Source organism: Poecilia reticulata, chromosome 4, assembly GCF_904066995.2.
Source record: "Poecilia reticulata chromosome 4, P_reticulata-male-v2, whole genome shotgun sequence".
Classification (NCBI taxonomy): domain Eukaryota; kingdom Metazoa; phylum Chordata; class Actinopteri; order Cyprinodontiformes; family Poeciliidae; genus Poecilia; species Poecilia reticulata.
Window position 1 is genome coordinate 20,940,204 of NC_088833.1, and position 20,946 is coordinate 20,961,149.

At 39.7% G+C, this 20,946-nt stretch overlaps 1 protein-coding gene across 2 annotated transcripts; it reads left to right on the forward strand.

Moving 5' to 3' along the window:
* Window positions 1-408: 408 nt before the first annotated feature.
* sec22bb (SEC22 homolog B, vesicle trafficking protein b) lies at window positions 409-6,440 on the forward strand. 2 transcript variants are annotated; one of them, XM_008407097.2, is made up of 6 exons: window positions 409-651; window positions 2,727-2,738; window positions 3,110-3,219; window positions 3,918-4,078; window positions 4,491-4,637; window positions 4,741-6,440. In XM_008407097.2, the coding sequence occupies exons 1-6, from the start codon at window positions 577-579 to the stop codon at window positions 4,893-4,895; spliced, it is 660 nt and encodes a 219-aa protein (XP_008405319.1). In that variant the 5' UTR covers window positions 409-576; the 3' UTR covers window positions 4,896-6,440. The 2 variants fall into 2 exon arrangements, with proteins under 2 accessions (XP_008405319.1, XP_008405321.1); XM_008407099.2 differs by lacking the exon at window positions 2,727-2,738 and having other exon boundaries at window positions 411-651.
* The last annotated feature ends 14,506 nt before the right edge of the window (window positions 6,441-20,946 follow it).

The following is a 20,946-nucleotide window of genomic DNA, read 5'->3' on the forward strand; positions in this document are numbered from 1 at the left end:
TTTTCTTTTAATGATATGGATAATAGACTAATTCTGTCTGAGACAAATAAATCAATAAAGTAACATACCCTGAATTTCAGTGATGAAACAGACTTCTCTTTGTAAAAGCTACAAGCTAGGACGATATTCCATTTTTTGTAGTTGGTTGTTGACTGGAATCCCTAAGCCGGTAACTTTTTATTTTTATATTTTCTTGTGTTTTAAAACCAATATTGAGTGAAAGCAGCAAGATATCTGATCAACTTAATTAAAGACATTCCAAATATTTTTTATTTCATCAATTATTTTGTCTGGCGACTTATTTTTATTTTGTACTAGTACAGCACTGTCCCAACTTTCAACATTCACAACCTCAGGATGGAATTCACGTGATGCGGAACTTTATTTGTGAGCGCATTCAGTTCCGCGTCGGCGGTATTTGACTGTGACGTTAAAAGCTGCAGTGTTTCCGGCCAGCTCAGCGCGTCTCTCCTGTGGTGTTGTCACTTTTATAGCCCGCCCGTCAGGCTAACGCTGCTGCCAACCAGCTGGGACTTTTCTCCGGGCCGTGGACACACAGCGGGACACTTTGCAGAGATGTTGCTGCTGACGATGATCGCTCGGCTGGCTGACGGTCTGCCGCTGGCCGCTTCAATGCAGGAGGACGAGCAGGTTAATTTCTCAACATTTCTACCCGTGTAGCTGATGTCTTCGGGGGTGTAATGCAGTGACACGTTAGCTGACAAAGATCAGGTGTGACCATCTTAGTAGTAGGAGGCAGGCTTACTCAAGATGTAAGGATCCTGGGGCATTCAGATTTCATTATAAGTAGCTAATGGGCTGAACTTAGTTTGATCAGCTGAATGACTATTTGAAGTAGGCCTGCCTACCAGGCAGCTTTTTACCCACAACAGTAATCAGTCTCTCTTATTGTGAAATCTTCTGTGCTTGTGATCAGAGGTGTTAGTTTTTGTTGACGTTTTCACCGAAAGAGGATAAATGAAAGGGCTTCCATTAAAAGATCTTAGTTCTGATAAATAAGCTGACTAGGAATGGCAGCACAGCAATGTAGATAAATATTTAATGCAACTAAAAAGAAAAGAAATCTACCTTTTATATTGTAAATCATGGCATATACTTCTGAATCACGTTACAAGAAATGTTCAAGAAATGTGGATTTTATTGTAGACAGTCGTCGTACAAATTTTGTGTTTTGCAAGTTCTTAAGTTTAGATTTTTGTGGTCAAAATTAAGATTATTTTAGATTATTGCGTGGATTGATCAGACAAAAGTATATTACCCTAAAACTAGGTGTGCTTTATTATTCAAACCAACTTTCTGTGTTTCATTTCCAACGCTGACACAAAGCTATTAACTTCATTTCTGGAGTCACTGAAATCAATACATAACTCTGTCGGCGTGATAAATCCAGTGCCTTGCAAAATCATTCGTTTTGCCACATCCTTCAATGGATTTTACTGGGATTTTATGAAATGGACCAATTCAAAGTGGATGGAAAACACATTGTGTTTAATGATAATCTGAAGTGTGGCATGTACTGTAATTTTAACTTTTGTTACTGTCAGATGGCTACAGCTAAATACAGGACTGAAGGACATGGGTGGAGTTTGCAGAACAACGGCCCTAAACATCAGGTCTACGGTGAAACGCTTTAAATCAGGGCTTTTCCTTCTTGATCCTCAGGACCCACTGTCCTGAATGTTTTAGGTGTTTTCTTGGCTGCCGCACACCTGGCTCAGATTGAGGGTCGTAGTTAGACTTGAAAACGGCCTTTCTCCAATCCAGCTTGACTAAATTTGAGCTATTTTATAACGAAAAGACAAACATTTCGGCCTCTAAATGTACAATGCGAGCAGAAACCTCGGCGACATAGAAACTTTAAATAAAGGACAGACTGAAACTTTTATCGGAATTTTTAGAAAAGGTCTCGTGGGTCTTGTGTTGTCGTCAGTAAGACATCAACCATTGATACAAGTTGCTTAACAGAAGATGCTTACTCGCATTGCCTGACTACCATGAATAAAATATCAAAACGTCCTCCAAGTACAACTATCTTTTAGAAGTCGGTGCATTCTCCCATTAGTAGAAATAATGTTACAGGTAAAACAAACAGACTAATTGTTAACCTCAATGACATTGTAGACCTGTTGCCAAGGAACTCCCACAATCTTATCTCCAATGAGAAGCTGTGCTCAGTTCTCAGAAAGCAAGTGGAGAAGAAGAAGAAAAAAAATTAAACCTCACCAAGCTTCAACTTGAAGCACTGTGCTTTCTCGCCATTGGATGTAATTTAATGGTGAGAAACCATTCTTCTCTCCCTTCACGTAAGTTCAGAGCAACTGTTAAGAAATGTAAAACGTTTCTCCACACCATAGAAACGTGTAAAAACTAAAGTCGTTAAAACTACCGACGCAACACGGCCACATTTGTGTTCCTGGCAAAAGCATCAACCATGACTGTGCATCCTGCATTGACACAGCTTTTATCTGTATGAGCCTCCAGAGGTCAGTATTGGTGTGTTGACGTTATCTTGGCTTCTTTTATGAAAAGTTTTGCTGTGTCATTTTAGACTAAAGGATCAGATGACAATTAAGAACTTTAAAACGACACTTCAAATCTGAAAACTGACTAAGGGCCTCTGTAACAAAATGAACTGTTTTACTTTGTGCATAGCTTCACGGGAGTCTAACATGTTTTTCTTTACTTTCTTGTGTGCTTTCAAAAAGGGAAGCGAGAAGGTTTGTTGTGTCTCTGCTTTGTGCTTCATCATCTGTCTTCCTGTGATGCTGCAGTGGAAACGCTGTCATTTATTGTTATCCAACCCAGCCCAAAAGGCCCTGTGCTCACTGTTAGAAATGGCATCGTCTTTCATTTAAAATCCATTCTCAAGGCAAAAAAGTGAGCAAATGTAGTACAAAAAAAGAGTTTTTGTTTTTCTTCCAAGTAGTTAAGGTGCCATTATCGCCCTCGTAGAGACATTTGCTTGTGCAGTCACTCTGTCAAGGTCTTCATAAAACCAGCATCCAAGTGTTTTATGGTAAACATAATCGCCAAGTTATTTGATAAGAGCTTCTTTTCTTTTTTTTCTTTTTTTTCTATTTTTCTTCAGGTGGGTCGAGACCTGCAGCAGTATCAGAATCAGGCCAAGCAGCTTTTCAGAAAACTCAACGAGCAGAGTCCCACACGCTGCACTTTAGAGGCCGGATCGATGGCATTTCAGTGAGTGTGAAAATGCTGACTGCCAAAAAATCAATTTATGAATTGAGCTTTTTTTTCTTTTTTTTTTTCTTTTTTTTAAACAAAACGGAAAACTATAGTTTTCTACCATTAGCTTTCTCTCTTTCAAAAATGCCAAATTAAGTAAAGCCCAATCAATGTTTTCAGAACTCTATGTGGGCAGTGAAGCTAAATCCGTACAGAGACCAAACTAATTTATAGCAGTTCAAACTACTGTATCATTAAAATAAGTGAGTCTATTTTAAATTATTTTTTTAAACAAACGGTAAGAGGAAACCAAATTAAATGTTTATTTTAACTTTCTTTTAGATTCAAATCTCTTGAGGAACCCAAACCACTTTTTTTTGTTTAACTTCTTTTATTCCTTTTCTAAAAAGGAAAAAAAGCTCAATAAAAATAAACAGAATCAACTCATCAAGCCTAAATAAGTTGCAAAAATCTTGATTTTTGCAACTTATTTTCACTGTTTATTTTTTTCACTCCTCCCTGGATTATGAATTGGTAGCTCAGTAAGGAGTGGCCCCATCCTCAGTAATCAGAATAAAACATTTATGTAACCTGAAACAGTTGCACAAACACAGAACGAACTTTACTTACTCCACACTTGATAATTCTTTCACCGTGTCTTTTGCCGCTTTGAGTTTTTTTAAACACGAGCCACGTTTTGGTTCTCCCCGCAGCTATTTCATAGAACAGGGAGTTTGCTACCTTGTGCTGTCTGAAGCCAGCTTTTCCAAGAAGCTAGCCTTCGCGTACCTCGAAGACCTGCAGGCAGAGTTTCACGAGCAGCACGGAAAGAAGGTCCCCACAGTGTCCCGTCCTTACTCCTTCATCGAGTTTGGTAAGAAACAAAAGACTGACAGTATGAGTGACGGCATGTAAGAACCTGCTCTGAAATTTTTAAACATACTGATCTTTATTTTTTTAATATTCAGCTTTGTTCAGACATTGACTCATGCTCATGAATGTCATTACAAATTTTTAGCTGTAATCGATGAATTTTTTTCCCCCCAAATATTTCATATTTCCATTCTTGAAAATTTGAGTTTATTGTGATTTTTCACTAATTCACAAAAAGTCGACATTTAATATGACTTAAAATTGACATGATAAAAATTTTGAAATGTATAATTTTTTAAAAATATTTCAACTATTTTTATAATCGCTAGTTGCAGCCCCAACTCTGAGTTATGAGTCTGAGCATCACGATTAACCACAAGGTAGGAATCTGCTCACGATTGCCGTTTCCTCAGACACCTACATTCAAAAAACCAAGAAGTTGTACATCGACAGCCGAGCCAGAAGGAACCTGGGCAGCATCAACACGGAGCTGCAGGACGTGCAGAGGATCATGGTGGCTAACATCGAGGAGGTCCTGCAGAGAGGGGAGGCGCTCTCGGGTGAGTCAAGCGTTTGCTCTCGTGTCATTTAAAAAAAACAAAAAAAACAAAAGTCTGCTTTTGCTTTGCACTCATCGTCTCCTCCCTCGTCTTCCTCGCGCAGCACTAGACTCCAAGGCCAGCAACTTGTCCAGCCTGTCGAAGAAATACAGGAGCGACGCCAAATACCTGAACACCCGCTCCACTTACGCCAAGCTGGCAGCAGGGGGCGTCTTTTTCATCATGCTCATCGTGTACATTCGCTTCTGGTGGCTCTGAGTGACGGAAGAAGAGGAGGAGGAGGAGGAGAAGAGGAAGGATGTAGAGAAGTGGAGAGTGAGCCGTGCGCAGTCTGCGGACGTGAAAAAGAAGCTTTCGCTTTTGATGAACAACAGGATCCCTGCTTCTTAAGGAGACTTTACAGACATACTGTCCCACTGCTCTCTGTCTGTTCTCACCTTGTCCACGTGTGGGCGTCTGATCTGAAGCTAAATGATGTCTGAATGCTTTGTTTTATTATTATCATACAGTAATGCCCTTGAAGTCGCCCCGGGCGCATTTCAGAGGAAATGAGTAAACGTGTGAGTCTCTGTGTGCATGTGGGTTGCCTGTTTTTGAAGGTGATTTGTGGGTTAGTGAGGAGAGAGAAAAAAAAAAGAAAATTTCCTGTGTTATAAGTTTCTAAAGCTCTTCTGTGCTATAAAGGAGTGTGTGGCTGAAGCCTCTGTATGTCTAATTATACAGATGAAAGAAACTAATCACCTTTTTTTCCCCCCCTTAGAAGCCTGATCACGTCACTTTGGCAGTTGTGTTCATTTACTACATGATAATGGTAGGGATAGCTTTAACGGATTATACTCCGAATTCACAAATAATTAGAAAAACCTAAGTAGAGGTACATAGTAGACACAACAAAGGAAAATGCAGAACTTCCTACTGTTAAGGCGAGTCAATAAACCTTTCTGATTTTTGTGTTTTTTCACGTTTTTAGGGAACGCTAGTGACACTAAGGTGATCTGCAGCTACAGCTTAATTTGGCCCAAATTCCAACCTTAATTTCAGCATTTTCTTACAAAGTAAAAACACATTGCATGTTGGATATTCGCTCATGAAGGTGCTTCTTATCATGCGCAGAAGGCAGCACTGGAGATGCACCGATCCATCCGCCGCAGGAAGGAATCGAACCGGTTTTGTGCAAACGGCAGATCGGGGCTTTTAAAAGATCTGTCACAACTAAGAGCTCGTGCTATTCTCGGCTTGTGAACTCTGACAGGATGTACTTATTTACACCTTATAAATCAAGCATACATAACGGTTTGACACTTATATTATTTTGGAGAAAGGAAAAAAAAAAAAAGCCAAAATTGGTAGGTTTGACCCTGAGAAAACTGCAAAAGCCTGATCGGTGCATCTCTAACACGGCAACCCTTTTTTTTTTTTTTTTTTTTTTTAATATGTCGAATTAGCCAACATATTCACTGGACTCATTCTTTTACATCAGTTCTGTCTCAAGTTTTCATTCTGTCATTTCTCATCACATTAAGCTTTTGCAGTCACCTTTTGAGAAAACTGCGGTGGGAGTATTAAAAATTTTAGGTTTACCGTAAGTGAAATCACTTCCATCCAGCCTCTGTGTTGTAAGTTATTAAATTACTTAAAAGCTGCAATCTACGTAATCCCTTTCTTAACGTTTATGCATTTCCTTTTTATAGCTGGCATTAATAAGTTGGAACTAAGCAGAAATGGAAAGTGCTGTTTGTCTTAACGGCAGCCCTGAACTGTAAGCAGAATAAATGACGAGATAATAAATGACCTAACTTTGTAGCGACTGAGGAGTTTAATTAAATGTCTGAAGTTGTCATGTTTGATCAGTTGACATTCGGAGTCAATTTGCAAGTACGACTCGTGATACTTACATGACCTGTGTTGAACTCTTGGAGGTTTTGGTAAATATGAAGCAGACTGTCTGCCGAGGTAACGAGCCCAGCCGATCAAAACGTTGAGTTGTTCAACCACATTAATCCGTGCCTTCAGATAGCAATCACTCAGCCGAGTTTCACTTTAATTACAGACACAAGTCTTCTGGGGTGTTTCTCAGCTAACCTTGCACATCTGGAGTCTGAACGATCTGAGATCAGGTAGAAAGCATCACTATACGCTGCATGCTGCACTCTATACGCTTTAGTCTGAAGGAAGGCTTTGAAACTCTGCATTAAGTCTCAACTTTGATCATGATACCGGCCAGTTTCCCTGTGAGTGCAAAGGCGGATTTTACATAAAATCGAGCAAATTGTGAATAATCCTCAGCGTCCTCTCTTTGTGAGACTGTCATAGAAAAACGGAACGTCTTCAGTCAGAGGCTTGTTCAGATTCCTAGCGATACAGACTGCTACAATAACTCTTTAATTAAATGCGTTACAATAACTTTTAATTTCCTTTTGGCATCGATGAAGTATTTTTTTAATTGAATTTGAACCAGTGCCAAGGAAGGCCATGTCCACAGCATAATGCTGCCATTACCATGCAGCACTGAGACGTGTTCAAGACGACAGGCGGTGTTACTTTTCTGCAATGCTTGTCGTGTTTGGGTTCAGTTTTGGTCTGTGGATTCGTAGTTTGCACTTGGCAAACTGACAAAAACAAAACCCAACTAATCAGGTGTTTTAATATCTGTGCAAGGCACTGTAAGCAGTTATTCGAAATGATGTAATTATGATATTGTTTGAGTCGTTTAAATGGAGAGGAGATTAATTGAACCCACAAAAGTGACTCAAAGTGGATTCATGCTGAGCTAATTCTATCTCACAGCAGGAAGGGACATCTTCTCTTTTTCAGTTCTATGAATAAAATCATTTGCACTAAATGTGCTTCCTTCCTGTCACAGGGCTTCAACTTGAGCTGATCCGTATCACGATAAACAAGAGTTTGAAGTCCGGACTGAAACAATCAGCGTTAAAAACTGCCACTGGTCGAAACGGACACGTTTCCCTGAAACACAACCCGTTTCATCTGTGAACTGATTCTTTCTTTCTTTGAATTATTTAAAGCAGAGGTTCTCAAAAATGGTTATCTTTTGAGCCACAAGCCAACCCCAACTTCAGTTGGTTTATGAATAGAAATGTTTCGAATACACCACTTAAAACAAAATGATGGTATTTGGAAACAGTGTTTCTGTTGAAGAAACACTGTTTGTACTGCATATTTGCTGTATTTGTAGTGCAAAAACAGCATATTTGCAAGTAAAGCAAGTATGCTAAATATTTGTTGTAGCAAACTAATGTTTGCTGGAGGAAATATTTAGCATATTTCTTACAGTAAATATGCTAAATATTTTTAGTGTCAGTCATTTTAATTATTTATTTTAAGAGTTCATCATTAAATCCAGTTTTTCAATGAGGCATCGAGATTGAGGGCCTCTAGTAACCTTTGGGTGGGGCTACATCAAATTTAGCAGTGGCCAGCAGTCTTTCATGGGGACAAACAAAACCAGATTAATATATTGCATTTTATTATATTACCACACCAAAATTAAATGAGCCAAACAGCCACTTACAACTTCCGAGCTGCAGGTTGCAGATCCCTGATCTACCAAATGGAAACTGTAATCCTAATGGCAGAACCCTAATTTTTAATTCACTGTTAAAGTAAAGCTGTGAAAGTAAAGAGAAAAAAAATGAAATTGGTCAAAGAAACCAATTACTTACGGTATCTGTGCCAACACACTTGAATGTTTTAGATGATCCAACTCATAATCAACCTCAGTAAACTCAATGTGCAGTTTAGATTTCAAATGATGATTTCGTTCATTAAGGGAAAAAGTTTTTAAAACTCTTCTGGCTCTTTGAAAGAATGCAATCACCTCCTTGGTTTAACCTACTTGTTAAATCATTGGTTAACTGTAATTACCTCCATTTTTTTTTTAAGTTCAATGTTTGTGCAAATACCCAGGGTTGATTACTGTCAGATATCCAGAATAAAAGAAATGTACTTAAATATCGTTCCCACACTGGGTGCTGTCATTGTTTATGAACCGTTGTTCTAAAAATATGCAGAATACTTCCAGGAAAAACCTTTGATATGGACATATGGGGGAAATATAAGTAAAACAACAAGAGTCAAGAGTGGATCATGAAAACGAAACTTTGTGAGTCAGAGTATCCTCCCATGGTGCAGCATCTTAACGTTCAAAGTGTGTTATATTTTCCAATACCAGGTTTTGTTGGGCAAAAGGACATACTCTGTCTCTCATTTGTTTTACGGAGCAACTTCTCCTTACTTTCTTGTCTTAAAGCAAACTAATGGCGTTAAGGCGCTCTGCTTTAACATCCTGCTCATGCTGCTTTTGTCCAGCAGGTAGAGTGCTTTGCTCACTGTTGCACAGAGGGAGCTGCAACAACACAGGGCTCAAAATCGTCCTCCCTCCGCAGCTGATGCCTTTAGCTTTGCTTTAAATCGTATGTGAAACTCGATTTAACTATAATAATTTCTTTTTAAAGTGTCATAAAGTGGAGTGACAGTGTAGGATAAAAGCCTGATGTTGCAAACAAGAGCTTCTGGCTCTCAGACTATAGCGCTCTGAGTCTTTGACTTGAGATAGAACAGGAAATGTCAGAGAAAAAATGAGAAGCAGCAGAGGGTAGCGTGCCAAAAAGCAAACCACAGGGCATAGGCTAACCTTTTCACCTTTCAAGGGAAGTTGAGTTTGTCACTGTTGTGATCACATTTATCTCTCTTTGTCATCATGTTCCATTAAAACAGCTCGGAGGCTGTTTTTGTAAAAGCTTGTTTTAATGGCACTGAAAGTTGTTTTGTTTTTTTTTGTTTTGCTTTTTTAATCTACCGTTTGCTCCTAAATGCGTCACAGTGAGCGACAGTGCTGCATTTTGCAGTTTCGTCCATCCTGTCTGCCTTCCTCTTAACTTTCAGTGTCTCCCGCCCATTGCCCAACCATTCTCTCTACTTCTAAGCCTGGATATGCCCCGTGTCTGAATGTAACCGCACGAATCTTGCCAGTTCTGCAGAAAAATAAGACAGGACACAAGTGCACACAGAACCTTCAATTTTGTTGTCTGGGTTCAATCAATTCCTTATCATAACCAAGCATAAATTGTGGTGGTAAAGGTCTTAAAAAAAAAAAAAAAAGAAGCCCCTTCCGTTGTAAAAGAAAGTAAATAAAACCTTGTGTAATGTGTGTGTGTGTGTTAATTTCACAGTGATTAAAGAGGCGACAACATTGCCTGGTGTTTCTCAGAGCTTTCTTTCCTTCCTCTGCACGTTACCATGGCAGCAGCGAGTGTGTGACAGTCATGTGAAAACGAAGCTGATTGGATTAAAATACTTTATGTGATCAGAGGTCAGGAATACGGCACATGTACTAAACACACAGAGCCGGATTCAAACGCGCACACACGTGTGACTTTTGTCAGTAACGGACTGAAACCTCAACTTCTGCACATTTTATCTGTGTTTTAACGCAAACTGGAGTACGCTATTGCCCACTCGTATTGACATATCTTGATTAGATTTCCTGTCAATCAATAAAATAAAAACAAACAAACAGATGGAACCACAGCGCCACACACCCACACTTGACTTTGTAGTCTTAAAGGAAAAGCACCTTAAATTATGAATTCACCTCAACCTTCACCTCCACCCTGTACTGCATTTCAGACATGGCGACTGCAGGTTTTAATTTGGTCTGCTGGCTTTCGGTTTCCACAGAGGCAAACATAAAACTTAATTATAAATCCCTTGATTATTTAAGTGCAAGGGGTCCTAATTTTATCTCGCTGGTTGATGTGGAAACATGCAGTCGTGTCTGCTCCTAATGAGTTAATGGGCCGACGTTACTGTGACCCACGAGAAAATAGAGCGGAAAGGTGCTGTGTAACATTTATTTATGCCCATAAGAAGGTTATTTGATCAGAGCTTTACTATTATGCTACATGCTAATGCTAGTATTGCAATCTGTTGCAATTAAATGTCTGACATACTTTTGTATTCAACCCATGTTACTCTGATACCCATAGATAAAACTTTGCTGTAATCGAAGTTGTCCTTTGGGTTATGACGCAGCCATCTTTGCACATCTAGAACCTGAAGTCTCTCCTAGCTTTGGTTGGTTTGGTTGTCCTGCTGAAAGGTGATGTTCAGTTTCCACAGCCTCTAACAGATCTTCTTTCAGCTCAAAAGGAAACTCACTCCACAACATTTAAGAGGCCTTAGTGTACTTCACAGTTTTCTAATGTGCTCAATGTGATGGGCAGTGTAAATTTTGCACCACAGTTAGTTCTGCATTTTTGTAACCCCTACAGAAAACCATATACAATGCACCTGTAAAATACTCACAGTGCTTTGCGTTTTTCCACATTTTGATTTGTTACAGAATTGTACTAAATTAATCTCTTCCCTTAAAATTATACACACAAATTTACTCCTTTATGACAATGTGGAAAAGAAGATTTAGAGATTTTTGTAATTTCATTAAAGAAGGCAGTACTATGTAAAATCAACCTTTTTGAGCTTTACATCATGTTACAATTATGTCAAAAACATACCTGGAGTGTTGCTTTGATTCGTTCATGCCTGTTTGAGAAATCCTTTAATCTCCCATGTCCTTTGAGAGTGGAGCTCGTCCTCAGGGGGGGAGGGGGGTTGAGCTTATGAGTGGTTTAACAACTCAGGAATCAAGATTTAAAGTTTGAAACTTTTTTACATCCATTTTTCTCATTCTTTTTATAAAGCAAGCTGCCTGGATGGTCAATGCCGTTGCCTTGTTAGCAAGAAGTTCTCAGTTCCCAATCCAGTTCTGTGTGAAGTTCCCAGTGCATGCCTGGGTTTTCTCGAGGTACTCCAGTTTTCTCCCACAGTCCAAACAACGTTCACGCTGGGAGCTGTGCGCCCCTTTGTTCTGACTTCTGACGTGACCTGGGTGCACAACCTGTGACTGCTGGAGATAGGCACAGCTCTCCTGTGACCCTGCACATGATCGAGTATATATATATATATATATAGGTCATACATACCTATATATATATATATATATATATATATATATATATATATATATATATATATATATATATATATATATATATATATATATATATATTAAAAAAGGCAGTATATATATATATATATATATATATATATATATATATATATATATATATATATATATATATATATATATATATATATATATATATATATATATATATATATATATATATATATATATATATATATGTATACAATTTAGGTCAGAGCATTTTTTTCTGTCTGGATTGCTCGCCATCAAATCTGACTGAGCACAAATTCTTCTGCAAACAAGAACAAGGAACTGTTTGACTCTCAAGATGTGCAGAGCTAATCAAAACCTGCTGTACATGACACACACTCACCTAGAGACCAGTGTGTCCTTGCGTCCACGTTCAACAGGCTCCGGAGTAGCTATCGGTGCTCCTTTCAATACAGATAGCTGCTGACAATGTGGGCAGTTTAAGTTAAGACAAAATAAAAAAAAAAAAACGATTTTGGTTGATGCTGGTGTTTTGACGTTCCTCCAATTTTTTTTCATCTTACTTGCTTTAATTTGGTTTAATTTAGTTTAGTGGTCTTCTGCTGTAAATAAATGTTATCCTCAGTCAGTCTGGTGGGCTGAGGATACTCTTGTTGGGGTTACAAGAGCAGAGCAGTCTGAAATTAAACATTTTTCAAAATTTTTTTAAATCTTCATCCGCCCAAAGGGTATGAATACATTTGCAAGGTACTGTAAGTGAGGATCTACAATATCATTTTGCACAGATGCAGTGTGGCGGGAAAGCGAAACGTAACAAGGATCCGCGGATGTGTCCATCATCTCATCCAGCTTCCCACCTCATCCCAGCTGCTTCCATTTCTCTTCCCGATCGCCATCTCCTGTCAAACTCCTGCATTATCCAATCAGAGCAGAGGGAAGCTGCAGAAACAGCAGCTGTATGGCAGAGATGAGGTGCCATAAAACACAGAAGGCCGAAAGAGGAAGTTGAAGGGGGGTCTGGTGCGTTATTGCCACACAAACACACACAGACACACACCGGTTCCTGGGAACTAGGAACTTCTCACGGGAGGTGAAGGTGCGCCGGGAGGTGGAGGGGGGGTGGATTAGTGTGGAAGTTTTTTCTTTTCTTTGTTTTCTTTGGCTTGAACCTGCATTGCATATTGTCTCAAGTCTACAGCATCACCTTAGATGACTTTCCTCTCAAGATGTGGCATGTCTACTTCAAAAATAGCTGAGCTGAGATCTTGTGGGTGTCAGGAAGGCGTGAGAAATATTTATACATGTTCACAAATATACGATTAGGATTAGAGGAGAGAAATCAGACCCAAAGTTAGGAGGTTAAAAAAAACAAAAAAAACAAGAGGCTTGTAAATCTCCGTCACATTTGTCACATTCACAGAAAGGTTAACAGCGCAATGAGTCACAGCCCGGTCAAAAAACACACCTCTGCATTACAAGTGAACAGGTTCCGATATAGGTCAGGATCCTGGTTAACGTGGCTCTCAAAGGTTTACACACTTGTGCTGGCTTGCACTTTTTTGCGCTGTAAAACATGAGACCGTAAGATTTCTGTTTACAAAAGAACAGAACCTGACCAAAGTGTTGGACACACAAAAAATTTAAGAAGAAAATTGAGAAAAATATGAAAAAGAATAACAAAGATACATCCTAATGTGAAGAGGCAGGTTATTTCACTTTAGGTGCAGCAAATGGCGAAAGTCAGATCGCCTCTGTTCATTAATCTGCTCCTCAGAGCATAGAAGAGTGTCTGATCTTTGTGACCTTATGGGAGTGTACAAAGTTTGAGAGTTTGACAGGTATGTGGGTGCAAATGCTTTTAATGGTTCAAAAATCAACAATAAACTCTTAAACTAAATGCTAAAATGAACTTTTATGATAAAGTCAGTATAAAAGGGCCAGGACAGGTGCTTAAGTGTTCCAGTCAGAAGTGAAGCTGCTTCATTTTGGATGAGTTGAAAACCAACAAACAAACAAAAAACAGAGACAGGGAAATACCAAAATAAAGGATGTTAAAATAGTACATTGAAGAAGAAATTAGATTTTCAAAATAAAAGAAAATGTGTTTTTTGTCAGTTGCATTTATCTGCTTGGTGAAGGAAAGTGTGTTGTAAAAGATAACACCATCAGTTTACAACAGTTTTATTTCAATTAAATTAAGAAATCCAAGTGATGAGAGCACAACGTAAAAAATTTCAGACAGTCAAGCAACGTGTTCAGTGGAGATTCGGTGCACTCTTAGAGGGTGGCATAGAGAATCGTGAACATAAAATAAAAATGAAAGTAAAAATAATGATGTCACTTTAAAATCAAATCAAATTGAACCTTTGAGAACCCCACAGGGAAGAAAGGCTGTGGAAGATGATGAGAACTCAAGCAAAAAGACGGCCGTATCGCTTTATACCTTTAATGTGAAGTATGCCCAGGACAATTCAAACAAAAACAAGAAAAGAAAAATACAAAGAATTAAAAGGTTCAATATCTGTGTTGCAAAAGTGTGCACTACAAGTAACAAGTACAACAACGGTACTTTTTGAAACACCTGTTCATCCAGCCTCACCATTAAGGAGGAGTCCATCAGCATCCCACATCTTCACTCCATCACACTTGCAAACACTATCTTTCGAACACTCACCTCATCCATCATTTCCTAAAACAACTTATTTCGACATTTGTTTAAACAATGACGGTGCCCATTCATGGCAGGGGCACACACTCACACATACAGACACACGCATGCAATGTGAAGCTGTTTGGCTGGGAGAAAGTAATGGCTCATGTGTGAATTCCAGCCATGCCTGTCTTTTAGCAGCTTGTGAATTTATGATACAATTAGCCCTGGAAGATGAGCGCTGCGCCCTCATTTTACACTCCATGACTTGTGGCGTGCGAGTTAAGAGTGCAAAAAAATGCAGACGAGCATGGGCTGGAGGGCCCAGCGTGTTACACTGACCGGTCTCTGGCCCTGGACCCAATAGAAAAATCTTTATTTATATCCATTAACATTTTTGCAAAGTTTTGCATAGACTTCAATGTATTCTTAGAGCTGGGCATTGATGTGATATTTAAAGTGTTTCTGTCTGTGCACACATGTTCGCAAACATGCTTCCATACATTTCCATACATAAATATGAAATGTACAGATATTTTAAATATATACATTTGGTGGAAATAATAGTTTTTAGCGTCTTTAGAAAACAGGAAGATAAGGTTGAAGGCTGCGGTTTTCTTGTAGTCTTTGTGTGGACTTGCCGGTCCACCTCCTATTCCGACCAGTGTAAATGAGACAACAACCCTCAAGAGATTTTTCTGTATAAATGAAAAATTAAATATAACAGCAGCAGTGTCGTCTGCAATCTTTAGGAGTCCGCTGATCAAACGGGTCGACAAGAGAGAAGCAGGAGAAGAGATTTATTTATGCGAATTAAGCATTTTACATCTAATACACAGAATAAAACAACTGAGAAGGAGTATTCGCTTTTGAAATATACACATTTTTTTCAAATTTAATTTCCAATTTATTAAAAAGGGATGGCGAAGATGACATATTTTTGTCAGAGGAAAAATCTTGACTTGATTTGCAGAAAATAAACCTTCATTTAACCAGCTATTTTAATGTTTCCACTGGTATTTTGAGAATTTATCTTTGATTCTGAGCTTCAAGTCTCCACAGAACCTCCATCAATCAGTAATATTATATCAAACGTTACTGTACTTTCTTTCATAACTAATCTCAGCCTGTGTTTTACCGAGTCTTTGTTCAGGGTAGAGTTATTCAGTCGAGGTCTGAGCAGTCTCCTTAAAAACGGCTGTGAACTGGAAGCGATCACCTGCAGTGGTCTTGAAATGAATCAGACACAGACTCAAGCATCACCACACACTTGTGGTGTACACCAGCACTTTTTTCACACAACGTGGGAGTAGGAGTGGGTAAAACGGGGGGTTTATGGTGCCGCTGCTTGTGAAATCATTTAAAGTCCTCTTTAGCTTGGCCTGTGTCTCTGTAAATATTTACTGCAACATTTTTTTTTTTACAGTTTGTGGTCCAGGTTATGTAAGACGATATGGTGATTTTGGACTAAGCTGACCCGAAGCCACAGAGCAGTTAATATCACCACCCTGTATTACATTAATCATTCAAGGGTTTGTGACTTCCTCATCGAAATTTCAGTTAGAGGAGCCCACAAAAATAACACCAACTCAAACAGTTAAGCTGCTTCGCAAAAGTATTCAAACACGGTGAACCTTTCTCAAATTTCATCACATTGCCACCGCAGATTTTGGTATTTTTTGTTGGGGTTTGATGTGATAAACCATCACAAGCAGAATATAGCAAACTGAATGAAAAATCTACTTTCAATTTTCTTTTCTAAATAAAAATCTGAAAAGGTGTGGCATTTATTTAGCCTTTTTATTTTATTTTGCAATCTCCAAAATAAAACCTACTACAAATGAATTGCCTTCAAAAGTCAGCTAAGAAGTAAACAGAGTTCCTCGGCGAAGTTAAATAATCTCAGTGTAAATGCAGCTGGCCTCAGAGGTTTGCTGCAGAAAATTAGTGGGGAAAACACAGCAGACAGGTCAGGATGAAAGTATTAGATTAGTTTAAGATGAGGTTGTTTATACTGGGGAGAAAGAAAAAAAAAAACTGGCGAGGTCTGCACATAACCTGACCAAAGAAGGTGGTGGCTGCATCTTGCTGTAACGATCATTTTATTCCCCGGGAACACTGGCTAAACACAGGACGGTCCAGAAATAAATCTTATTAGTGGTTTGCAGACGACTCGAGACTGGAGGAAAGGCTAACAGTCCAGCGGGACAACAGCACTAAACACACAGCCGCAGCTACAACGAGATGTCAGAACGTCCTCATAAAAGTCTAGGCCTAAATCCAATCGAGATTTGTTGGAAAGCAGCGATGCTTACAGGCGTTTACTATCCGGTCTTATTGAGCTTGAGTTATTCTTGCAAATAAAAGTAGGTTAAATTTAATGCAATAATTTCCCTCTGTAATAATTTCCAACTTTGCAACTGCGCACTACTTTCTGTTGGCCTACATAAAAAATCCAGTTGACGTGTTCTGATGTTTGTGTTTGTAACATGAGCAAATATGAAATAAGAGTTTGGAATACTTTCACGTGGTCATGAGCTAAGTCCCTACCAGGAAAAAAAAAAAAAGAAAAGATCCGTCGAATTATATTCATGCTGCAAGTTAATCTTTGCTTTTTTTTATAATCTGCTCAGGATATTCCAATCTGAGGTGCCTCCATTGATCTGAAGCGAACCCATCCTCTGAGAAGTGACCATGTGGCTGAGCGGAGTGTTTGAGCGATGTAGAGATTTCATAACCACGCCGGTGCTTCATCCCTCGATGTGGTTACGTGCTGCAGTTCAGCCGGGAGCTGTTTGTGACCGAGGGAGTTGGGAACGAGGGTGGTGTTTTTGCATGCATGCGTGTGGGTGGAGAGCATAAACCTTGCAGGACCCAGATTGCACTGCTGGGGATGTTATTTTCCCACAGCGTGGTATAAATAGCCCGCTGGTGTGGGGTGATGGCGGGCATGCCGGGGCGCTCAAGGGAGGATCCCATCCACACACAACAGCAGCACATTCCTGTCCACCTGGCCCTGCCACAGGTCAGCTTACAGGATGTGTTCATATTCAGACACCCTTTCTCTATTCTGCTCCTCCTTCTCACCTGTTCAGTCACCCCTCGGCTCCTCAAGACGTCCGCCATCGGGGGACGTCTCCGCCAGCGTCATGTCATGCCATGGCGGTCACTGACTCTCCACCTTTTGACCGTCGTGGAACGCTGTGACGCAAAAGTTTCACCCATGGACGCTTGGCTTGGCTTCTGGCACAAACATACTGATACAGTTCCGTCTTCCCAGCAGGAAACTGTCAGACACTAAGTCAGTGTATCAAGCTCTGGACCATGCTCTTCACTGTGCATGAGTATGACCTTTCGCAGATGCCCTGAGATGCGTGTTAGTAGATTGTACAAACAGAGTAAATCACCTTCAGACTAAATTGCCTGAAGTTGAATCTGAGAATTTTTACGTTTTTTTTTTTTTTTTGTTTTTTTTCAGATTTATGAGTTGGCTGCAATCTGTTTAATAAACATTGAAGCTGAAGCTCTTAAAAAAAACTTCCACAGGTATGTTTGCCTTCACTGGAGATTATCCCATGCCTCGCCGAGTGAATGATTACACCGACACTGAGTGGATTGGTGAGCTTTTTTTTTTTTTTCACCTATGAAAGCATTACTGTCCCCAGTGTTGACACTTGAGTCGTAAAACTTGAAGTTCACACAGGAAAATTATTTAAGTCGATTAAATACCTGGAAACCTCTGAGTCTGATTTACATCGCCCTCTAAACTAGAGGCGATGCGGCTTCTTGTCGACTCGATGCTTATATTGCCGGTGCGGAGAGATTCGACTCTATACCTATCAGGGCATCAGCTTCAAATTTTACGCAAGTTATTTACTTTCAAACTGCGGCAATTGATACGTAAATTATACTTTTGCAAACAGGATGCTAGTGCAAAAAAGATATACTGACTGCTCTTTTTTCTTTCTTTTTTGCAGAGGCCTTAGCATATCACTAAAAAGGGAAGAGGTGATTATCAAAACCTAAATATACATTCTCTAGTTTCCTGTCAATGAGGCAAAGCATCAGAAAGGCAGCTTCATATTAATCAGAGTTTGTTTGGAACAGAAGTCTTGATGAAACGCACATGAGTCATGAAAGATTTACTCTGGGCCGTCTGAGGTTCGTAGATCTCTACAAAGCTGCAAAGTTCCGAGTTGTCAATAATTAAATGAACCAAAACTTAGTTATAAGAACAGCGACAAAAATTGCGTCGACTCAATAAGTGCACAGAGAGCAAAAAGGGTCTTTGAAGCTAAAGGAAACCAGAACCTCTGTTCTGTTCAGCTGCTGATGCGTGCAAATCAGCTGCCAGAGCCAAGAAATGAAAAGTGTATCATTCCCTGCTGCTGCTAATTATAGAAAGGCATCAGATGCACACTTCACACCGGCTCCGATGTCCAAAACGTAAAGGCAGAGATTCTTCCTGAGCAGCAGGTATGGATGTGGTTTCCCATGGCTGTGGGACTGTGGGAAGATGGCATGTTTATGGTTAGAGGGAGCACACCAGAGCACACATATCCTCCCCAGCGTAATCAGTCAATACTATCTGCCCTGCGAGAGCCGTGAGAGAGAATAAATCTACAGTCTGACAGCTGGAGTCACCCTGACTGATGAAGCTCCATATCAGTGTGAAGAGCCCCCCGACACTGATGAAGGCAGCTCTCTCACCAGCATGGCAGCTGGTGAGAGAGCTGCCATGCTGCTCTCTCACCAGCTGCTGATGGCTGTGATCCAGGCCAAGTTTTATTGCTGCTCCGCAGTACACCTGATATACAAAGGCTTACTAGTCACGGGAGGTGATTTAAAATGAACCGCATTAAAGCTGAAGTGGTGAGGTCACAGCTTTGGTTTTCTTTCTTTTCAAAGTGGACTTCATGCCGATGTATATTTGCAGTGTCTTGCAAAAAAAATATTCCTACCTCTCTTTCCCCCCTTGAACTTGGTCACATTTTGCTGCTTCACAGCCAGAAACGCAGGTCCTTCTGTTGAACAAATCCATGTGAATCGTCAACACAAAATAGTGCAAAACTATGATGTCTTAGTAAATGAATACATTTCAAATAACAAATATTTTCCTAATAAAAATTTGAAAAGTTTGGCATGCGTATGAGTCCGGTATGGATTCTGTGTCTTTCCCCATAGCTCTCTTATCTAATTGCACACATACTGCTGCTGCTCACATAACCATTTCACATAAGACTAGTGACAGGCACACATAAACAAAATGAAACTGATTACACTACCGTACAGAACAAAGAGCAGACTAAAAGCAGAACTTGTGCTACAATCTTTGCTTCACTTGGTGTCATCCCTCAGGTGAGCTGAGTGAATGTCAGCTCACCTGAGGGGTGAATGTCTCTCTGTATCTCTTCCATTTATATGACTTGCATGGCTTGTAATATTTAATCATTTTTTGGCATTAAAGCCTGTTTTATACTTAACCAAATCTCATTATTTCTCAAGGTAAACATACTGAGGAGTTTTGCTCATGTTTCAAACCTGGTAAACGGCCCTGCGTGGTGCACAGAGGGGAAAATGGATCAACTACAACAAGTCAATATTTCATATTTCCGGGCAATTTTCAGCTGCTGCTCTTTTTGGGTATGTCTCTACTAGGTTTGCACAAAATTCTAGCACAAGAACATTGAGGCTCTGGCTGAATGTAGAGGGTCTTTGTCCTGCTGGAAGGTGAACCTTCACCCCAGTCTCAAGATTTTTGTGGCCACTAATGAGTTTACATCTAAAACATTTTTGCATGTAGGCCAAAAAAAGTTCAGTTTTGGCCTCATCTGACTACAGTACCCTTTTTCCACACATCTTCTATACCTCCAAAGTGACTTGTGCCAAACTGAAAAACAGCTTTGACTTCCGTCTAACATTTGCTGTCTTCTTGCAACTTTTTCATAAACGTCAGATTTGTGGAGTGTATAACTTGTTCTTTTTACAGATTATTCCACCTGATCCGAGGATCTTCATCGGATTCATATTCTTTTCAGTATTGCTTTCAATATTGATTGCTTGAACATTATTTGCATGACTTTATTATATTATTTTAAGTGCTGGCTAGTCACATAAAAAAACCCCCATAAACCACACTGAGGTTTGTGCTTGTGACATGACAAAATTTTAAAAGTTAAATGGATTGAAAGTCTTCTGTGAAAGCGAATAGATCCCCCCCTCCCCACATAAATCCAGAAAATTGGGTTTTGGTGAATTCAGTATGACCACTTAAAGAAATACATCGCTTTCTTAGCTCCTTGTTTTCAAGTGTTTTCTCACAGACCCTTCATCAGTGCAATGGCAAGGAAGAACTAATCAGTATTTTCTGCCTATGCGGCAGAGCCGCACCCTGCTCTCAACTCGTCTCTCCCAAACTACAGAAGCCCACATCTGGAGTGACATCACTAAGAAAACAGCCCTGCAGACAGAGTGATCCTTGGACCAGATGCATCTCACATTACTGTACACTCTCAGACTGAGACTGGATCCACCAAAGGTTCATTTATGACCCTACAAACAAATTTAGAGAGGATCGTCTTACAACAAATCAGTGAGCGGATAGTAGGGGCGGGGGGAAAGAAAACACAAGGCCAAAAGGCAGACCTTTTGAATATGAA